The 15503-nt window shown below is 44.4% G+C and overlaps 1 protein-coding gene and 1 pseudogene across 2 annotated transcripts in view; one reads left to right on the forward strand and one right to left on the reverse strand.

Moving 5' to 3' along the window:
* Positions 1-323: 323 nt before the first annotated feature.
* EFCAB8 (EF-hand calcium binding domain 8) overlaps positions 324-15503 on the reverse strand; it is a 63295-nt gene continuing 48115 nt past the window's right edge. Inside the window, exons 23-26 of the mRNA XM_081291464.1 lie at positions 5118-5250; positions 3789-3987; positions 3550-3648; positions 324-2563 (exon numbers count right to left, since the gene is read on the reverse strand). Coding sequence (XP_081147590.1) covers positions 2126-2563; positions 3550-3648; positions 3789-3987; positions 5118-5250 — 869 coding nt within the window. The 3' untranslated portion in view covers positions 324-2125. The remainder of the gene's footprint in view (positions 2564-3549; positions 3649-3788; positions 3988-5117; positions 5251-15503) is intronic.
* LOC308646380 (transcription factor BTF3 homolog 4-like) lies at positions 6727-8059 on the forward strand (annotated as a pseudogene). The gene has a single exon. The product of its transcript is annotated as a transcription factor BTF3 homolog 4-like (transcript).

Consider the following 15503-nt stretch of genomic DNA (forward strand, 5'->3'; position numbering starts at 1 on the left):
GATCGAACCCAGGGCCTTGCATGTGCTAGGCAAGTGCTCTACTGCTGAGCCACAACCCTAGCCCCCCACCCGACCCCTTTTTTCTTCGGTGGGAGGGGTAGATTGAACCAGGGGCGCTCTACCCCTGAGTTACACCCCCAGCCTTGCTTTTTTTTTAATTTTAATATTTATTTATTTTTTTAGTTTTCAGCGGACACAACATCTTTGTTGGTATGTGTTGCTGAGGATCGAACCCGGGCCGCACGCATGCCAGGCGAGCGCGCTACCGCTTGAGCCACATCCCCAGCCCTGCTTTCTTTTTTTTTTTTTTTTAATCTTCCAACAGGATCTTGATAAATTGCCCAGGATGGCCTCTAACTTTCAATCCTCCTGCCTCAGTCTCCAGAGATGCTGGGATTACAGAGATGCTTCCAGGGGTGGGTTCCATTCGTCTCAGTGAGGCGGGATAAAGGAATAAAGGTAGGTAGAAAGAAGATGAGAGGAAGGACAAGGAGATTATAGCTTTAATCTAAAAGCTAAAGTTCCTCCCACCTGTCCTTCCCAGGCCAGTTCTTCCCCAGGCCTGTCACTCCCAAGTTTCTGGGCAATCTACAAATCTTCGCTCACGATCTTAAAGTTACTGGAATTTGCCCACTTATGAAATCCTGTGCACAGTTAATCAGCCCATGAATACCTGTATTTTTTAGAGTACACTAAGCAAAGAGAGATACAAAATCTATAATCCAGTATATTTTCCCAAAGTTATATAATGTCTAGATAACAGATAACATCGATCTAAGGACTCTGGGAACAACCAGACAACCATAAGCCATCTGTGACCACCAGACTAATGTCATCCCCCCATACCTTCCCATGCCCACCTCTCAGTTTCCTTTAAAAAGAAGTGCCTGAGTCCTCCAAAGTATGTCTCACCCTTAAGATGGCCCGTGTCCTCCACTAAATGTGCACTGCTTGCTTTCCTGAACAAATCTGATGGTGCCTCTCTCTGACATGTCTTGAAATTCCTTTCTGTGATGTTTTTCAGGGACCCTGTCATCTTGAGTTAAGGTCCCTCTCTAGAGGACCTCCTCAGATGCCCTCCAGTGATATGAGAACCCTCCCTCAAAGCACATCTGACACAGGACTCAATACACCCCGCATGTAAGAGATACACCTGTAGGGACTGCTCTGCGGGAGACAGGGGCCTCGAACCTGCTGCCCTGGAGACTCAGACAGGTTCCCCTGGCCTCTCCACCCCCTGAGCAGCCGATTCAGGAGTGCATTGCCCTCGAGCTCAGCTCTGCTAGCCTGAGGACAGCTGTCTTGGGGTACCTGGGAGGAGTAGCATGGTGCCACACCCATGGCAAGGGTGGGCCTAGGAGCTCTGTCTGTGCAGTGGTCACCAAAGCTAAAAAGGGCATGAGTTGATTTGGGGTGAGAGCCTGGCCGATAGGCCTGTGCCTCATGACCTCTAAGTGCTATCTTCTGCGTCCAAAACCCCCCACATGCCTCAAGATGGCTGGTGGCCCAGCAGAGGCCTAGATGGTACTTCTGGGTCAGAGGGAGGCTCCAGAGCCAGGTGGGTACCATCTGTCTCCCCATACAGGGGTGTAGCTGGAGTACCTGTGGGTGAGGGGGGCTGGACAGACAGCAGAGGAGGGGAAAAACAGCCACTGGCACCACCCGATGGGCTCTGGGCCTCATGTTCCATGAGACAGAACCAAAACTCTGGGCCATGCAGCTCCCTAGGGTGTGACCCACCCGCCACAGCACCAGGGGCCCACCAACGGCCCCACCCTCAGGTGTCACCTGTCGCCTGCCAGTCAACTGTGTCCAGGTTCCTAGGGCCGGGACTCTCTGTCTTCCCTGGGGCCTCGCCAGGGTGTGGCTGACCGAAGCAGGGACTAAGGGTGTGAGCCCAGCCCAGCCTCATCACCTGCAGGACTCTGACAAATGAGAACATTTATTTTCTTCTCCAAGACTTTGTGCAGATCCAGAGAGAAGACAACTGGACTTCTCCAGAGAGGCAGAATGGGAGCCACCGGGGAAAGCCCACAGTCCCCAGGACTGGCAAGGTGTGAGCCAGGGACAGCGGGACCCCACAAGCCGGTGCCTTGCTGGAGGGCTGGAGACAGGGGTGGACACTTCAGAACCTGACATGGAAGCTCCTCCTTGGGGAGGACACGACGGGGGCTTCCAGAGGCTTTGAGGGGCGCAGAAGGGAAGAGGCGACAGCCATGGTGATCTCTGGCCTCTGCAGGATGGACTGGGACCCCTCGGGCAGGGCTGAGGGGGAGGTCATGGAGGCTGACCTGGGCCACGAGGTGGAGGACTGAGGCCGCAGGGAGGAGCTGGAGTCCAGCAGCCTGAAGGTCGAGGCTGCTGGGGACAGGGAGGAGGAGTGGGAGGAGGTGGCAATGGGCGTGATGTCCACAAACACCTGGTCCCTGGGAGGCTCGAGATCATGCGCCACCCAGCGGATGTGCCGGCCCTGCTGGTCAAGGACCCTGTGTATCAGGGAGTCGGGCGGCTGGACAGGAGTCAGCTCGTCGAAGAACAGGTTCTGGTAGATCTGTGGAGAGATCTGCAGGGGATAGAGCAGTGAGGTGGGGCACTGTGGGGGCTGAGGGCACCCAGGACCAAGAGCAGGACCTCTCACGGAAAAGAAGTCTCCAAGTACCAAGGCTATCACCAATGCCCACAGCCCGAGGGCCATGCACCCTCTGCAGAAGGCCCGGTCCCGGCCCCCAGCTCCTCACACTTGTTAGGTGTTCACCACAAGCTGTGAGGTGGGCACCAGCACCCGAGCTGTACCCTTCTGACAATGAGGCCACTAACCAGGCCCACAGTGGGCCCAGGGGCAGAGAGCTCCTCAGGTGTACCCCACCTCTCCGATTTGCTCTCACAATGCCATGAGGACCCGCCCAGGATGGGGCAGGGGTGCAAAGTGAGCCCTCTGGTGCCAACCTGCCCCACGCCCAAGAGAGGCCCTACAGAGAGAGGCCAGTTGTGTTCTCATTCATTCCTCCCCACAGAGAAGGAGGGGCTCTCAGAATGCCCCGAGGCAGACAAGGAGGGGGTCTGCCCTGGGCTGCCCTGGCCAGGGACCTGTGCGTGCTGCCACTGAGCCACCTCTCCCCCCCGGGGCTCTTTTCTCTCCCACTCCCTTCCATGGACCCCATCTTCCTGTGTCCCTGAGACCATGACACCCTGTGCCCGTTCTCGAGTGCCCACATCCCGAGGACATGGGCAATGGACACGTGCAAAAGCAAATGAGCAACCACAGACTGTGGGAGCACTTGGGAGGCTCCAGATGTGCCAGACCCCAGAGACCCCCCTAACACAGACCTAATGACATTTGTCCTCAAGGATGAAACCTGTGCCAACAGCCTCAACCAGGGCCAGACCAGGGCCGTGACAGCAGTCTGCGGCTTAGAATCCTGATAAAGGACAAATGTGCCCATCACTCCCACTGGAAGCCACACGGGCACCACGGCGGCCACCACAGGAGATGGGATCCCCTGACCTCCATCAGCCCACATCTCAGGGGCAGGCCCCACACACTCGTACCTGCTGCCTCATCCAGGTGTACTGCACGCCACTGAACAGGACTTTAGGGTTCTGCAACCGTTCCTTGGGCTTAAACGCTGCCCCCACCACTTTGCTCACCTGCAAGAGTCTCAGGTGAGAGTGAAGGCCAAGTGCTGGGCTGCACCTGCCCGACCTCCCCCAGCCTACCCTGCAGGAGTCTCAGGAGAGAGTGAAGGCTGAATGCTGGGCCTGCACCTGCCCCACCTCCCCAGCCTCACCTGCTTGCCCTTGGACTCCCACTCACTCCAGCTGGCTTCGATGTCTTGCAGGGGGTGCTCGCCAGCCCACGGGGACATTGGGGCCATCCTGTGCAGCTTGGCCCAAGCCTCCGCCTCTGTATCCGCTCTGCCACTCAACAGTGACATCAGCGCCTCCTGCTCCCGCCGTTGGTACACCAGCGCCTCAGCCAGATCCCTGCTGTTAGGGGCTCACCTTCACAAGATGCCCCTCCTGCTTCCAGGAGCTAAGAGAGGAGCTCCCGGTCCTGGGCCTGTCCTCCCCAGCCTTTCCCCCTCCCCCGTCCCCAGGCCATGCTCCCAGGGCCCACCACTGAGAAAGCCTTCAATGGCACTGCAAAGCCCAGAGGCAGTGGCCTCTGCAAGTCCTGCCATTCCCTCCACCACCCTGTGCTGTCCTCCATGGAGGCTGTACCCCATTCTAGCCTCACCTGGACCTCCCCTGTGGAATATTCAAACACCCTCCCACCCCAGGGAAACCCTGCCTTCGCCTTGTTTCATATGTCCCCACAGGACTGCCTTGATGGGAGCACAGGATCACACAGATTCCATGGATTTTGGCAAACTCCTACTTAAATGTCAAAACCCAACTCTACAATCTCCCTTCCTAAGAAGCCTTCCTTATCTGTTCCACCCAATCAGGTAGTTTGACCTCTAAACCCTCCCTGTTCCTAAATCATCACATGGCGTTGCAGACATGGGCTTGTACGTCCGCCTCCCTAAGTGGACTGTGAGTCCTCTTGAAGGGACCTGTTGCCTGGATGTCTTGGATTTCTGGAAACTTAGATTAAGGTCTGGAAGTCAGACCTCCATGAATTTTTTAAGCAACCAAGATTATATGAGACTTGGTCAGGAATAAGGGTCGAGCAGATGGAGTGAGTGGGAAAAAGAACAGAGCCCCTCTTGCCTACAAAGCAGGGAAATAACACAAATGTCTGCTCGGGACCAGGGACTTGGATGTGGGCCTCGGCACCCTCCTGCCAGGGACCTCTGACCATGTGGAAATGACCTCTGCTAGCCTGGCAAATCCAAGTCTGGCTCAGGGGGGCCCCATCTAGGCGCTTGGGGCTCTGATTTTCTCCCTTTACTGTTCAATCTTCCTGCCAAGCTGCACTAGAACGAGGCTTGGGCTCCCAGCCACAGCTGCCACCTATAGAGTAAAGTTGCCTGCAGGCCCCAAGCCCCTGGCCTTCCAAGGGCCCTCCCCAACCATGCCCAGCACTGCCCAACTCAGGGAGAGGTTCCTGGGACCTGGGGAGGCCTGCGGCACCCCTGCTCTAGCCAGGAAGACTCGGGGGCTGGCCAACTCACTGCAGCTCCTGGTGGGAGGCCTTGAGGAGGGTGCCTATGGAGTCGGACTTTTCCTCCACGCTTTCTCTCTGTTCATGAATACCATCCATTTTGGCATCCTGTAGTCTTTTCCAAACACTCAGGCCAAATGTCCCTGTGATTTGATCCAGACCAAAGGCTGAAACACCCTCCCTGAAACCTTTGCCCCTAACGTCTACCCTCAAGTCAGCCAGTGATCCCTTAACCCTGCCCCATGCAAATACTGGTGCCCCTCATGTGCCGGGTATTGTGCTGGGTACCCAATAAGCATCTCGATGACCAGACACCAGTGTCTGGATAGGCTCAGTGCTCAGGCCTTGATCATCTTTCCACATGTGCAGATTGAGATGGAGGGGGACCAGGGCAATGGCACATGGCCCTCAGCTGGGCTCCAAGTGGGCATCTATCCTGCAAGACTCGGGGTGGACTAAAAAGAAGGCAGTGAAAATACAGCAATAGGGCAACAGTGCTGGCTCGGATTCCCCCTGGCCCCCGGGGCTTGGGCCCAGCCCTGGTTTCTTGTGTGCACGCCAAAGAGGCCAGCTCACAAGGCCTTGAAAGATTTGTGGTTTCTGTTTTCATATTCAGCCTATAACGGTCATGTGGGAACGTCCTGACCTGCTTGGGTCTGATAAGGTTCCTGGTTGAAGGCTTAGTATGAGTCGACAAGAACCACTTGTCCCCCTCCGTCCTTGCTCCCGCCTACCAGTAACTTTCCATTCTGTCTGCAAGAAATATATAAGTATGAGCTGAGATAATAAAGTCAGTCTCCCCCTGGATGAAGAACCTTGGTGTCCTGTGAACTCTTTTAACCCCGACGTCTCCCGCCGGACTCGGTCCATTTTGCCGGACGCGGCACAACAGGAGTCCTATTTCTGGGCAGGGTGCAGTTAGTAGTGGCCATTCTCCTGCTGCCGATTTTTTTTTGGGGGGTGGGGGGTACTAAAGCTTGAACCCAGGGCCTTGAGCATGCTTGGTAAGCATTCTACCACAGAGCTGCACCCCCAGACCCAGAACTTTTTAAATTAATAAAAATACAGCAGACGGCTGGGGCTGGGCTCAGCGGCAGAGCACTTGCCTAGCATGCATGAGACACTGGGTTAGAGCCTCAGCACCACGTAAAGGTGGACAAATAAGATAAAGGCATGTTGTCCATCTACAGCTACAAGAAAATAATTAAAAAACAATGCAGCAGATGTGTTACAAAGTCATACTTTAAAAAAAAATCAGAGAGCTATAGAAGCAAGGAAAACTAAATGCACAAAAATTACTGAACGGAGCCTTTCCATGTCAAATGGGGATGGGAGCTGCTTCCTTGAGGCTTTTCTAGATCTGGGAATAGGCTGAGAGAGAGAGCTGGACTGGGTTTAGCAGAAGTAAACTACTGGAGGGGAGAGTCCAGCAGGGCTTCCACCAGCCATTGAGGTTAGCATGATGGAGTGAGTCCAGTGGACTGTAAAGGTGCCTCTCATCCCATAGGATATCTGCTAAACAGTAGAGTGGCTGGGATGCGGGAAGGAATGAGGTCAGCAAGAGACAGAAGGCGACGGGTAGGGAAGAATGAAGGAACTTTGGATTGTGCAGCGGGGAGTCGGGGAGAGGGGGAAGGACGGTGGAATGAGATGGACATTACTACCCTATACACACGGATGATAACACTACCTGCGTGACTCTGCACCATGTTCAGGGAAAGGAAGGAGAAGCTGTGCTCCATTTTGTACAATGTGTCAAAGTGCATTCTACTGGGGCTGGGGTTGCGGCTCAGTGGTACAGCGCTTGCCTGAGCATGTGTGAGGCACTGAGTTCGATTCTCAGCACCACATGTAAATAAATAAAAAATAAAGGTCCAACAACAACTAAAAAAAATTTTTTTTAATTAAAAAAACAAAATGCATTCTACTATCATGTGTAACAAATTCAAACAAATTAAAAAATTAAAAAGAAGGATCTAAAGAAAAAAGAAGAGAGACAGAGTCCCACAGAAGAAAGAATCCTGCCACAAATAGAACTGACTTCATTCTGAGGCCACAGAAGGCAAAGTAAACCAAGTCTACCTAAAGCCACAGTGCAGCCCCAACCCAGCTCAATCCCCGCCTGATGAAGGTGTTCCACCCCACACAGAAGAAAGAACAAATGCCCTGGGGGAAAGTAATGTCATCTCCAGTCTCCATAGTTCATTTGTACAAAGTCCACAAAAGTTTTATTTGTTTTATTGACATGAAGAGGCAGAAAAATATAATCAGTCATCAAAAGAAAAAAAATAGACATTAGAAGCAGACCCTTCAGATGATTCAGACATCGGGGTTTGCAAATAAAGCCTTTAAAATGACTATTGCAAGCAGTGTTCAATAAAATAAAAGCAAGTGTAAGGAAAATACTTGTTGGAAAGAAGGAGAATTTCAACAGAAAGTTGTGACCTATAGAAAAGAATCAAGGGAAGTGCTCTAGAGCCCGATCTGCCTACAGGGGTCCTGTGTGCCCAGGTCTCAGGACTGAGTGGAAGAAGATTGACCAACAGCATAATGAAGAAAAGTTGGCCAGACTTGAGGCTTAGGTCTGGGGCAAGGGCACAGCCTAAAAAACTGGCTATGAATAACATAGCTGGTATGGAAGAGGTGAACATGGTTAAAGATGATGGGACAGTTATTCATTTCAACAATCCCAAATCCCAAGCTTCCTTGTCTGCTAATACCTCCACAATTACTAGTCATGCAGAAGCCAAACCAATCACAGAAATGCTTCCTGGAATCTTAAGTCACCTTGGTGCTGACAGCTCAGCAAGCCTGGGAACAGTTCCCATGGTAAATACTGGACAGTAAAGCACCAAACCCAGAAGAACACATTGATGAATGTGTGAAGAGGATAAAGATTTCCTAGATCTTGTAGAAAATTTTAATGAAGCATCAAAGAATAAAGCTAATTAAAATTTTTTTTTGGTATTTTGAAGCTGGACTAGATTAACAAATAAGCTTGTGGTTCCAAAGTTTTACAGACCCAGAGAATATTACCTGCTACTAGTTCGATGATAAAAATATTTTGAATATTAATAATGCTATTTGTTCAGCATTTTTTGGTCATTTGAATTTGCATTTTGTACTTTTTCCCAGGACCTATTCTTTTGGTCAAAATATGAAGTATTGGTGCAGTTTGGAAAAAAAGAACAAATAGGTCTGTGGATGTTGCACAGTGGTAGAGCACTTGCCTAGCACATGTGAGGCCCTAAGTTCAATCCCCAGCACCACAAATAAATTAATTAAATTAAATTAAAATAATAAAATGATATCTCCAATAACTCACTCGGGCTGTTCACCATGGCCCATGCCTATAATCCTTACTTCTTGGGAGGCTGAGGTGAGAGGATCACAAGTTCAAGGGCAGTCTAGGCAATTTAATTTAGCAAGATTCTGTCTCAAAATTGAAAAAAAAAATTAAGACTGGGGATGAAGCTCAGAGGTAGAATAAAAAAGAAAGAAAGAAGAGAAAATAGCTAGTTGGCTGGATTTAATAGCAGAACTGCAACCAGAAAAAATTATTCATAAACTGGAAAGTAGTTCAGTAAAAAATATCCAGTCTGGAATATAGAAATTAGAAAAAAAAAAAGATAAAAAGAACAGAACAGAGCATGAAAACATAGAAGACAAGATAAATGGTCCAGCATATACACAGCTAGGAACCTACAAAGAGGGATAGGAGGGAAGAGGGCAGAAGCGACTAAAGGCATATAATATCTAAGAATTTTTCAAAACTGACGATGTCAGCCCATATATTTAAAAAACAATCAGTGTACTCCAAACAGGATAAATACAAATAAAACACACTTAGGCCTGTAATGGTGAAATTGCTAAAAAAAAATAAAAAATAAAAAATAAAAAGAACCTTCAAAGAAACAACATACAATTAAGTTTTCAAAAAAACACATGGAAACCAGAAGACAAGTGAAAAGAACTTTTTTTAAGTGTTAACAGAAAAGAAACTGCCAGATGAGGACTTAACACGTAGTAAAATAGTCTTCAATGTTTAGGACAGAATAAAGATGTTTTGCCAAGTATGATGGCACATGCCTGTAATCACAGTGACTCTGGAGGCTGAGGTAGGAAGGTCACAAGTTCAAGGCCAGCCTGGGTAACTTAGACTCTATCTTGAGATAAAAAATTAAAATGGCTGGTACGTATCTCAGTGGTAGAGCATCCCAAGTATGTAAAGTTAGTTAGTTAGTTAAAAAATAAAAATGAAATAAAGATGCTTTAAGATAAATAAATATTTAGAGAATTTATTAGTGGCGCATAACACAATAAGAAATAAAGAGGTCTAGGGATGAAGCTCAGTAGTACAGCACTTACCCAACATGGGCAAAGCCATGGTTGGGTTCGATCGCCATTATTGGCGTGAAAGAAAAAGAAGAAAGTTCTTCACGCTGAAGGTAAATGATTACGAACATCCTAGAACCAGAACTTCAAGAATGAAAAGTACCAAATATGGCAAATATCTGGGTAAATGTGAAAGAAAACTGCCAAACCCAACATCAGGACAAATGTCTTAAAGGAAGACAGAACATAGGTACAAGTACAATATATGATCATAGCCTAACAGCTGGAGAGGGGAAGGTAATATCTTCCATAGACATAGTACTAAGAGTGTATATAATAATCTCTAGCCATAGATTATTAATAAAAAAGATAAAACAATATTTTTCTTAATAGATAATATAAAATAAAATTTAAATAATAGAGGAAATTATAGAAAAGATCAACAAAATAATTTTAAAATATTTGATTAATCTAAAAGAAGAAAAGAGGATCAAAAACCAGATGTGATAAACAGGAAATAAATTAAACTGATTGTGGAGAACGAAAGAGCCCCTAATCCTGCGGTAAAGGTGTTGGTGCTGCATGGGTCTCGGCCAATGATAGACCCAGCTACAGAAGTAATTAATATTTTAATGGACTAAATATCAAGAAGCATAGATTGCCAAACAAGATGAAAAAAAAAATAAGACTCAACTATACAGTGTTTAAAAGAGGCACAATTAGGGGGTTGTAGATGTAGCTCAGTGGTAGAGTGAACCCTTAGCCTGCATGGGGTCCTGGGTTCAAACCCCAGCACTCCCCAAAAAATAAGTAAATAAATACAACAAAATAGGCACACTTAAATACAAAGATAGACTGAAAGTTTCTTTTTAAATGATAAAATAGGGCTGGGGTTCTGGCTCAGTGGTAGAGCACCTGCCTAGCACGTGTGAGGCCCTGGGTTCCATCCTCAGCACCACATAAAAATAAACAAAGTTATGTCCATCTACAACTAATAAAATATTAAAAAATAAATAGATAAATGATAAAATATGTAGTGACATTAAAGGTGGTGGGACCTTTAACAGATGAGATCTCATGAAAGGTGGTTATGTTACTGGGAGCATTACCCTCAGAAGGGATTCATGCTGGTCTCCTGGGTCAATTAGTTCTCTGAAAGTGGTCTTATAAAAAATGAGAGCTGGCCTCTCCCTGGTCTCTGGCTTCCTGCCTCACGATGCAATCTCTCTCTCATCTGCACTCCCACCATGATGACATCCACCATGTTGTGAAATAGCCAAGGAGCGCTCACCAGAGTGAAGAGATGAATTTTCAACTTCTAACATGGTGAGCTAAGTAAATCTTCTTTCCTTATAAAATCTCTACTTTTGGATATTTTGTTATAGCCATTGAAAATGTGCCCCTTTGAGGGCACACTCCCCAGTGACTAGAAGACCTCCCACTAAGCTCCACCTCTTAAAATTTCCATCACCTCCCAATAGCACCTTTAACCCAAGGGCTTTTCAGGGACATTCCAGATCCAAATTATAGCAAAGACTCAAATACATACAATGAGAAATGAGAGTGAAGACATTAACTAATGCCAGAGAAATATAAAGGATCACAAGAGATTACTATGGGACTGGGAGTACAGCTTAGTGGTCAAGTGTTGGCCTAGCATGCATGAGGTTCTGGATTCAATCCTCAGCACGAGAGAGAGAGAGAGAGAGAGAGAGAGAGAGAGAGAGAGAGAGAGAGAGAGAGATTACTATGCATAATTATATACCAACAAATTAAGTAACCTAGGAAAAAATGGATAAATTCCTAGAAGCAAACAATCTATCAGACTGAATGATAAAAAATAAAAATAAAAAAAACCCCAGAAAATCAGAACAGACCTAGAACTAGTTTGAATCAATAATCAAAAACCTCCCAACAATGGGGCTGGGGATGTGGCTCAAGCCGTAATGCGCTCGCCTGGCATGCGTGCGGCCCGGGTTCGATCCTCAGCACCACATACCAACAAAGATGTTGTGTCCGCCGAGAACTAATAAATATTAAAAAATTCTCTCTCTCTCTCTCTCTCTCTCTCTCTCTCTCTCTCTCTCTCTCTCTCTCTCTCCTCTTTCACTCTCTCTTTAAGGAAAAAAAAAAAAAAAAAACCTCCCAACAAGCCAGGTGTGGTGGCACACACCTATAATCCCAGCAACAAGAGAGACTAAGGCAAGAGGATTGCAAGTTCAAGGCCAGCCTCAAAATAAAAATGGCTGAAGATATAGCTCAGTGGCAAAGGGCCCCTGGGTTCAATCCCCAATGCCAAAAAATAAAGAAAAAATTTAATTAAAAACTCCCAACCAAAAAAAAAAAAAAAAAAAAAAAAGCCTAGAGCCAGATGAAGTCATTGAAGAATTCTACCATTCAAAGAAGAAATATTATCACTCCTTCTCAAACTCTTCTAAAAAATTGAAGAGGAGGAAATACTTCTAAACTCAACTTCTGAGGCCATAATAATCTGGCCAATAACTGTAGCCAAAGGCATTGTGAGAAAAGAAAACTATAGGCCAATAGTCCTGATAAATAGAGATGCAAAAATCCTCAACAAAATACTAGCAAACGGAATTCAACAGCACATGAAAAGGATCACACAACATGACCAAATAGGATTCACCCATGGATGCAAATATGATTCAACATACAAAAAAAAAAAAAAATCAATCAACACAACATACCACATTAATAGAACAAAAGATGGAGACCAAATGATCATTTCAGTTGGGGCAGAAAGCACATTTGAAAAAACTCAACATTCTTTCGTGATAAAAACTTTGAGCAAACTGGAAACAGAAGGAAATTGCCTCAAATAATAAAGGAAGGCACACAGATAACATCATATTCCATTGTGAAAAACTGAAAGCTTTTCCTCTAAGGTCAGGAATAGGCAAGGATACTTATTTCCATCACTTCTATTCAGTGTAGGACTAGAAATCCTAGCTAGAGTAATTAGGCAAGAAAAAGAAATAATGACATCCAAATAAGAAAGAAAGTATTTTTGTTTACAGGTAACATGACGTTGTATGTAGAAAACCATCAAAAAAATTTTAAACTGTGATAACTAATAAATGAATTCAGAAAATTTATAAGATATGAAAATCAATGTACACAAATCAGTTGGGTTTCTACCCAAGAACAATGAGCAAGCTACTCAGGATGATGAGATAGAAGGATTGCAAGTTTTAGTCCAGCCTAGCAACTTAGTGAGATCCTGTCTCAAAATAAAAAGGAAAAAAATAAGAAATTTAAAAATAAAAATTAAAGAAATAAAAACTAAAAGGAAAAAAATAAAAATAAATAAAAAGGACTGGAAATGTGACTCAGTGGTGGAATGCCTGTGGGTTCAATCCCCAGTACCAAAAATTAAATATAACAATGAGCAATACAAATAGGAAATTAAGAAAATAATCCCATTTAAAAATGCATCAAGCCAGACACAGTAGTAGCACGGCTTTAATCCCAGCAACTCAGGAAACTAAGACAGGAGAATCACAAGTTGAAGAAAAGCCTTACCAACTTAGAGAGACCCAATCTCAAAATAAAATTTTTAAAAAAGGGCTGGGACTTTGGTTCAGTTGTAGAACACTCCTGAGTTTAATCCCTAGCACTGCAAAAATAAATAAATTAATTAAAAATGTATCAAAGAGTAGAATATTTAGGAGTAAACTTAAACAAGGAGGCAAAAGACATTATATCCTGCAATCTATAAAACATTACTGAAAGAAATTAAAGACAACATAAATAAATGGGAAAACATTGGGTGTTCATCATTTGGTAGACTTAAAATTGTTAAAATGTCCCTACTACCCAAAGTAACCTACAGATTCAGTGCATTCCCTATCAAAATCTCAATGCCATTTTTTTTTTCAGAAATAGGGAAAACATTCCTAAATTCATATAAAAGTACAGAGGAACCCTCAATAGCCAAAATATTTGGAGTAAAAGAGAAAACCTGGCTGGGAGGAGAAAGTGGAGCAGTAAGCCTAAAACCTCACATTTCCTATTTTCAAAACATATTACAAAGCTTCAGTAATCAAATAGTATGATACTGGCACAAAGACAAGCACATAAACCAAACAGCATAAATAAACCCACCCATATGCCAAAAGCACAGACAGCAAAAGCAAAAAACAGACAAGTGGGAAATAAAAAGTTTCTGTATAGCAAAAGAAATAATCAAATGATCTTTGACAAGAATGACAAGACTATTAAAAAGGGGAGAGACAGTTTCTTAAACAAATGATGTGCGAAACTGAGTATCTACACGCAAAAGAAGGAAATTGGACCTTCATCTCAAAATATACTGAAGACTTAAAAATAAAACCTGGAACTATAAAACTCCTAGAAGAAAACATAGGGAAAAGCTTCCTAAAAGTAGTTTTGGCAATGGTTTCCTGGAGATGACACCAAAAAAGCAAAAATAGACAAATGAGACTACATCAAACCAAAAAGCTTCAAAGAGCAAAGGAAATAAATATGAGGGTGAAAAGGCAAACTGTGGAATGGGAGGAAATGTTTTGTGAATATAAACCATGTATCTAACCAGGGGTTAGTATCCAATATATATATATCCTACAAGCTAAAAGCAAAACAATAAAAATAGATGATTTTTAAATGGGCAAAGGACTTGAGCACACATTTTCCCAAAGGGAAGACATTAAAAGGGGCTAAAAGGTTCATTAAAAGATGCTCAATATTCCTAATCATCAGGGAAGTATAAACCCACACCATAAAGAGGTATCACCTTGTACCTGTTAAAATGGCTGTTATCAGAAAAACAGATAATAAAAAGTGTTGGAGAAGATTCAGAGAAATCAAAACCTTTATGGGAATGTAAAATTGTATAGTTACTATGCAAACAGTAGGACAGTTCCTCAAAATATTAAAAATACAACTACCATCATTATCTAGCAATCCCCTTCTTGTTATTTATCCAAAATAAATACTAAGGACTTAAAATTAAAACAGGATTACAAAGATTGTGCACTCCCAGGTTTCAATGCAGCATTATTCACCACAGCCAAGAGATGGAGGCAACCTAGGTGTCTGCTGGTGAGTGAATGAACACAGAGAGCAGGATATAGACACACAATGGACTATTTTCCACCCTACAATGGGAGGAAATCTGTGATACCTACAACACTGATGAACCTTGAGAATACTGTGCTAAGTGAAATAAGCCGTGTACAGAATGACAAATACTGCACAATTCCACTCACATGAGACATCAAAGTAATGAAATCACACAAAACGCAAGTAGAATTGCAAATGCCAGGGGCTGAGGAGAGCAGTGGGGAGTGGCCATGTATGGGTATAGTTTCAATCATATAAGATGAAAAGGTTCTAGAGATAACAGAGTATGTATGTTAACAATACTGTATACTTAGAATTTTGTTAAGAGAGTGTATTTTATGTCCTTTGGGTTATGCTACAATACAAAAAAGATGCAAAACATCAGCCAGAAGTGATGAGACAGATAAAATGATCTACCTTTGAAATGAATAACTTCTGATCATCAAAACTTATGACCAAGAATGAGAAGTAGGCCACAAAATGAAAGGAGAATCTATGAAATATGTAATTGTCAAATGACTCATATCCAGAAAACACAAGTAAATCCCATACATTCAAAAGAAGACAATTCTACAAAAAAAAATGGGCAAAAATTCTGAACAAGCATTTAACAAATGAATACAGCCACCAAGTGACCAATATATAGACACTTAACCTCAGTAGTCACCAGGGAAAGTCAAATAAAACCACAATGAGATGCCATTACATAACTCTTCAAAGTGGCTAAAATGCAAAGCACTGACAATACCAAGTGTTGTCAAAATTATGGGGCAATGAAAATTCTTAAACGCAGCAGGTGAAAGAAGGCAAACTGATAACTACTTTGAAAAATCATTTGGCTACATCAACTGGGACTGAATACTATGCTTTCTGTAATTTGGGAATCACATTTCTGGATGCATAGCCAAACAAAATGCCTACATTTGTTTACCTAAGAATACATATAAGAATGTTCATA

This window comes from Spermophilus citellus (assembly GCF_964194105.1).
Source record: "Spermophilus citellus genome assembly, chromosome: 4".
Classification (NCBI taxonomy): Eukaryota; Metazoa; Chordata; class Mammalia; order Rodentia; family Sciuridae; genus Spermophilus; species Spermophilus citellus.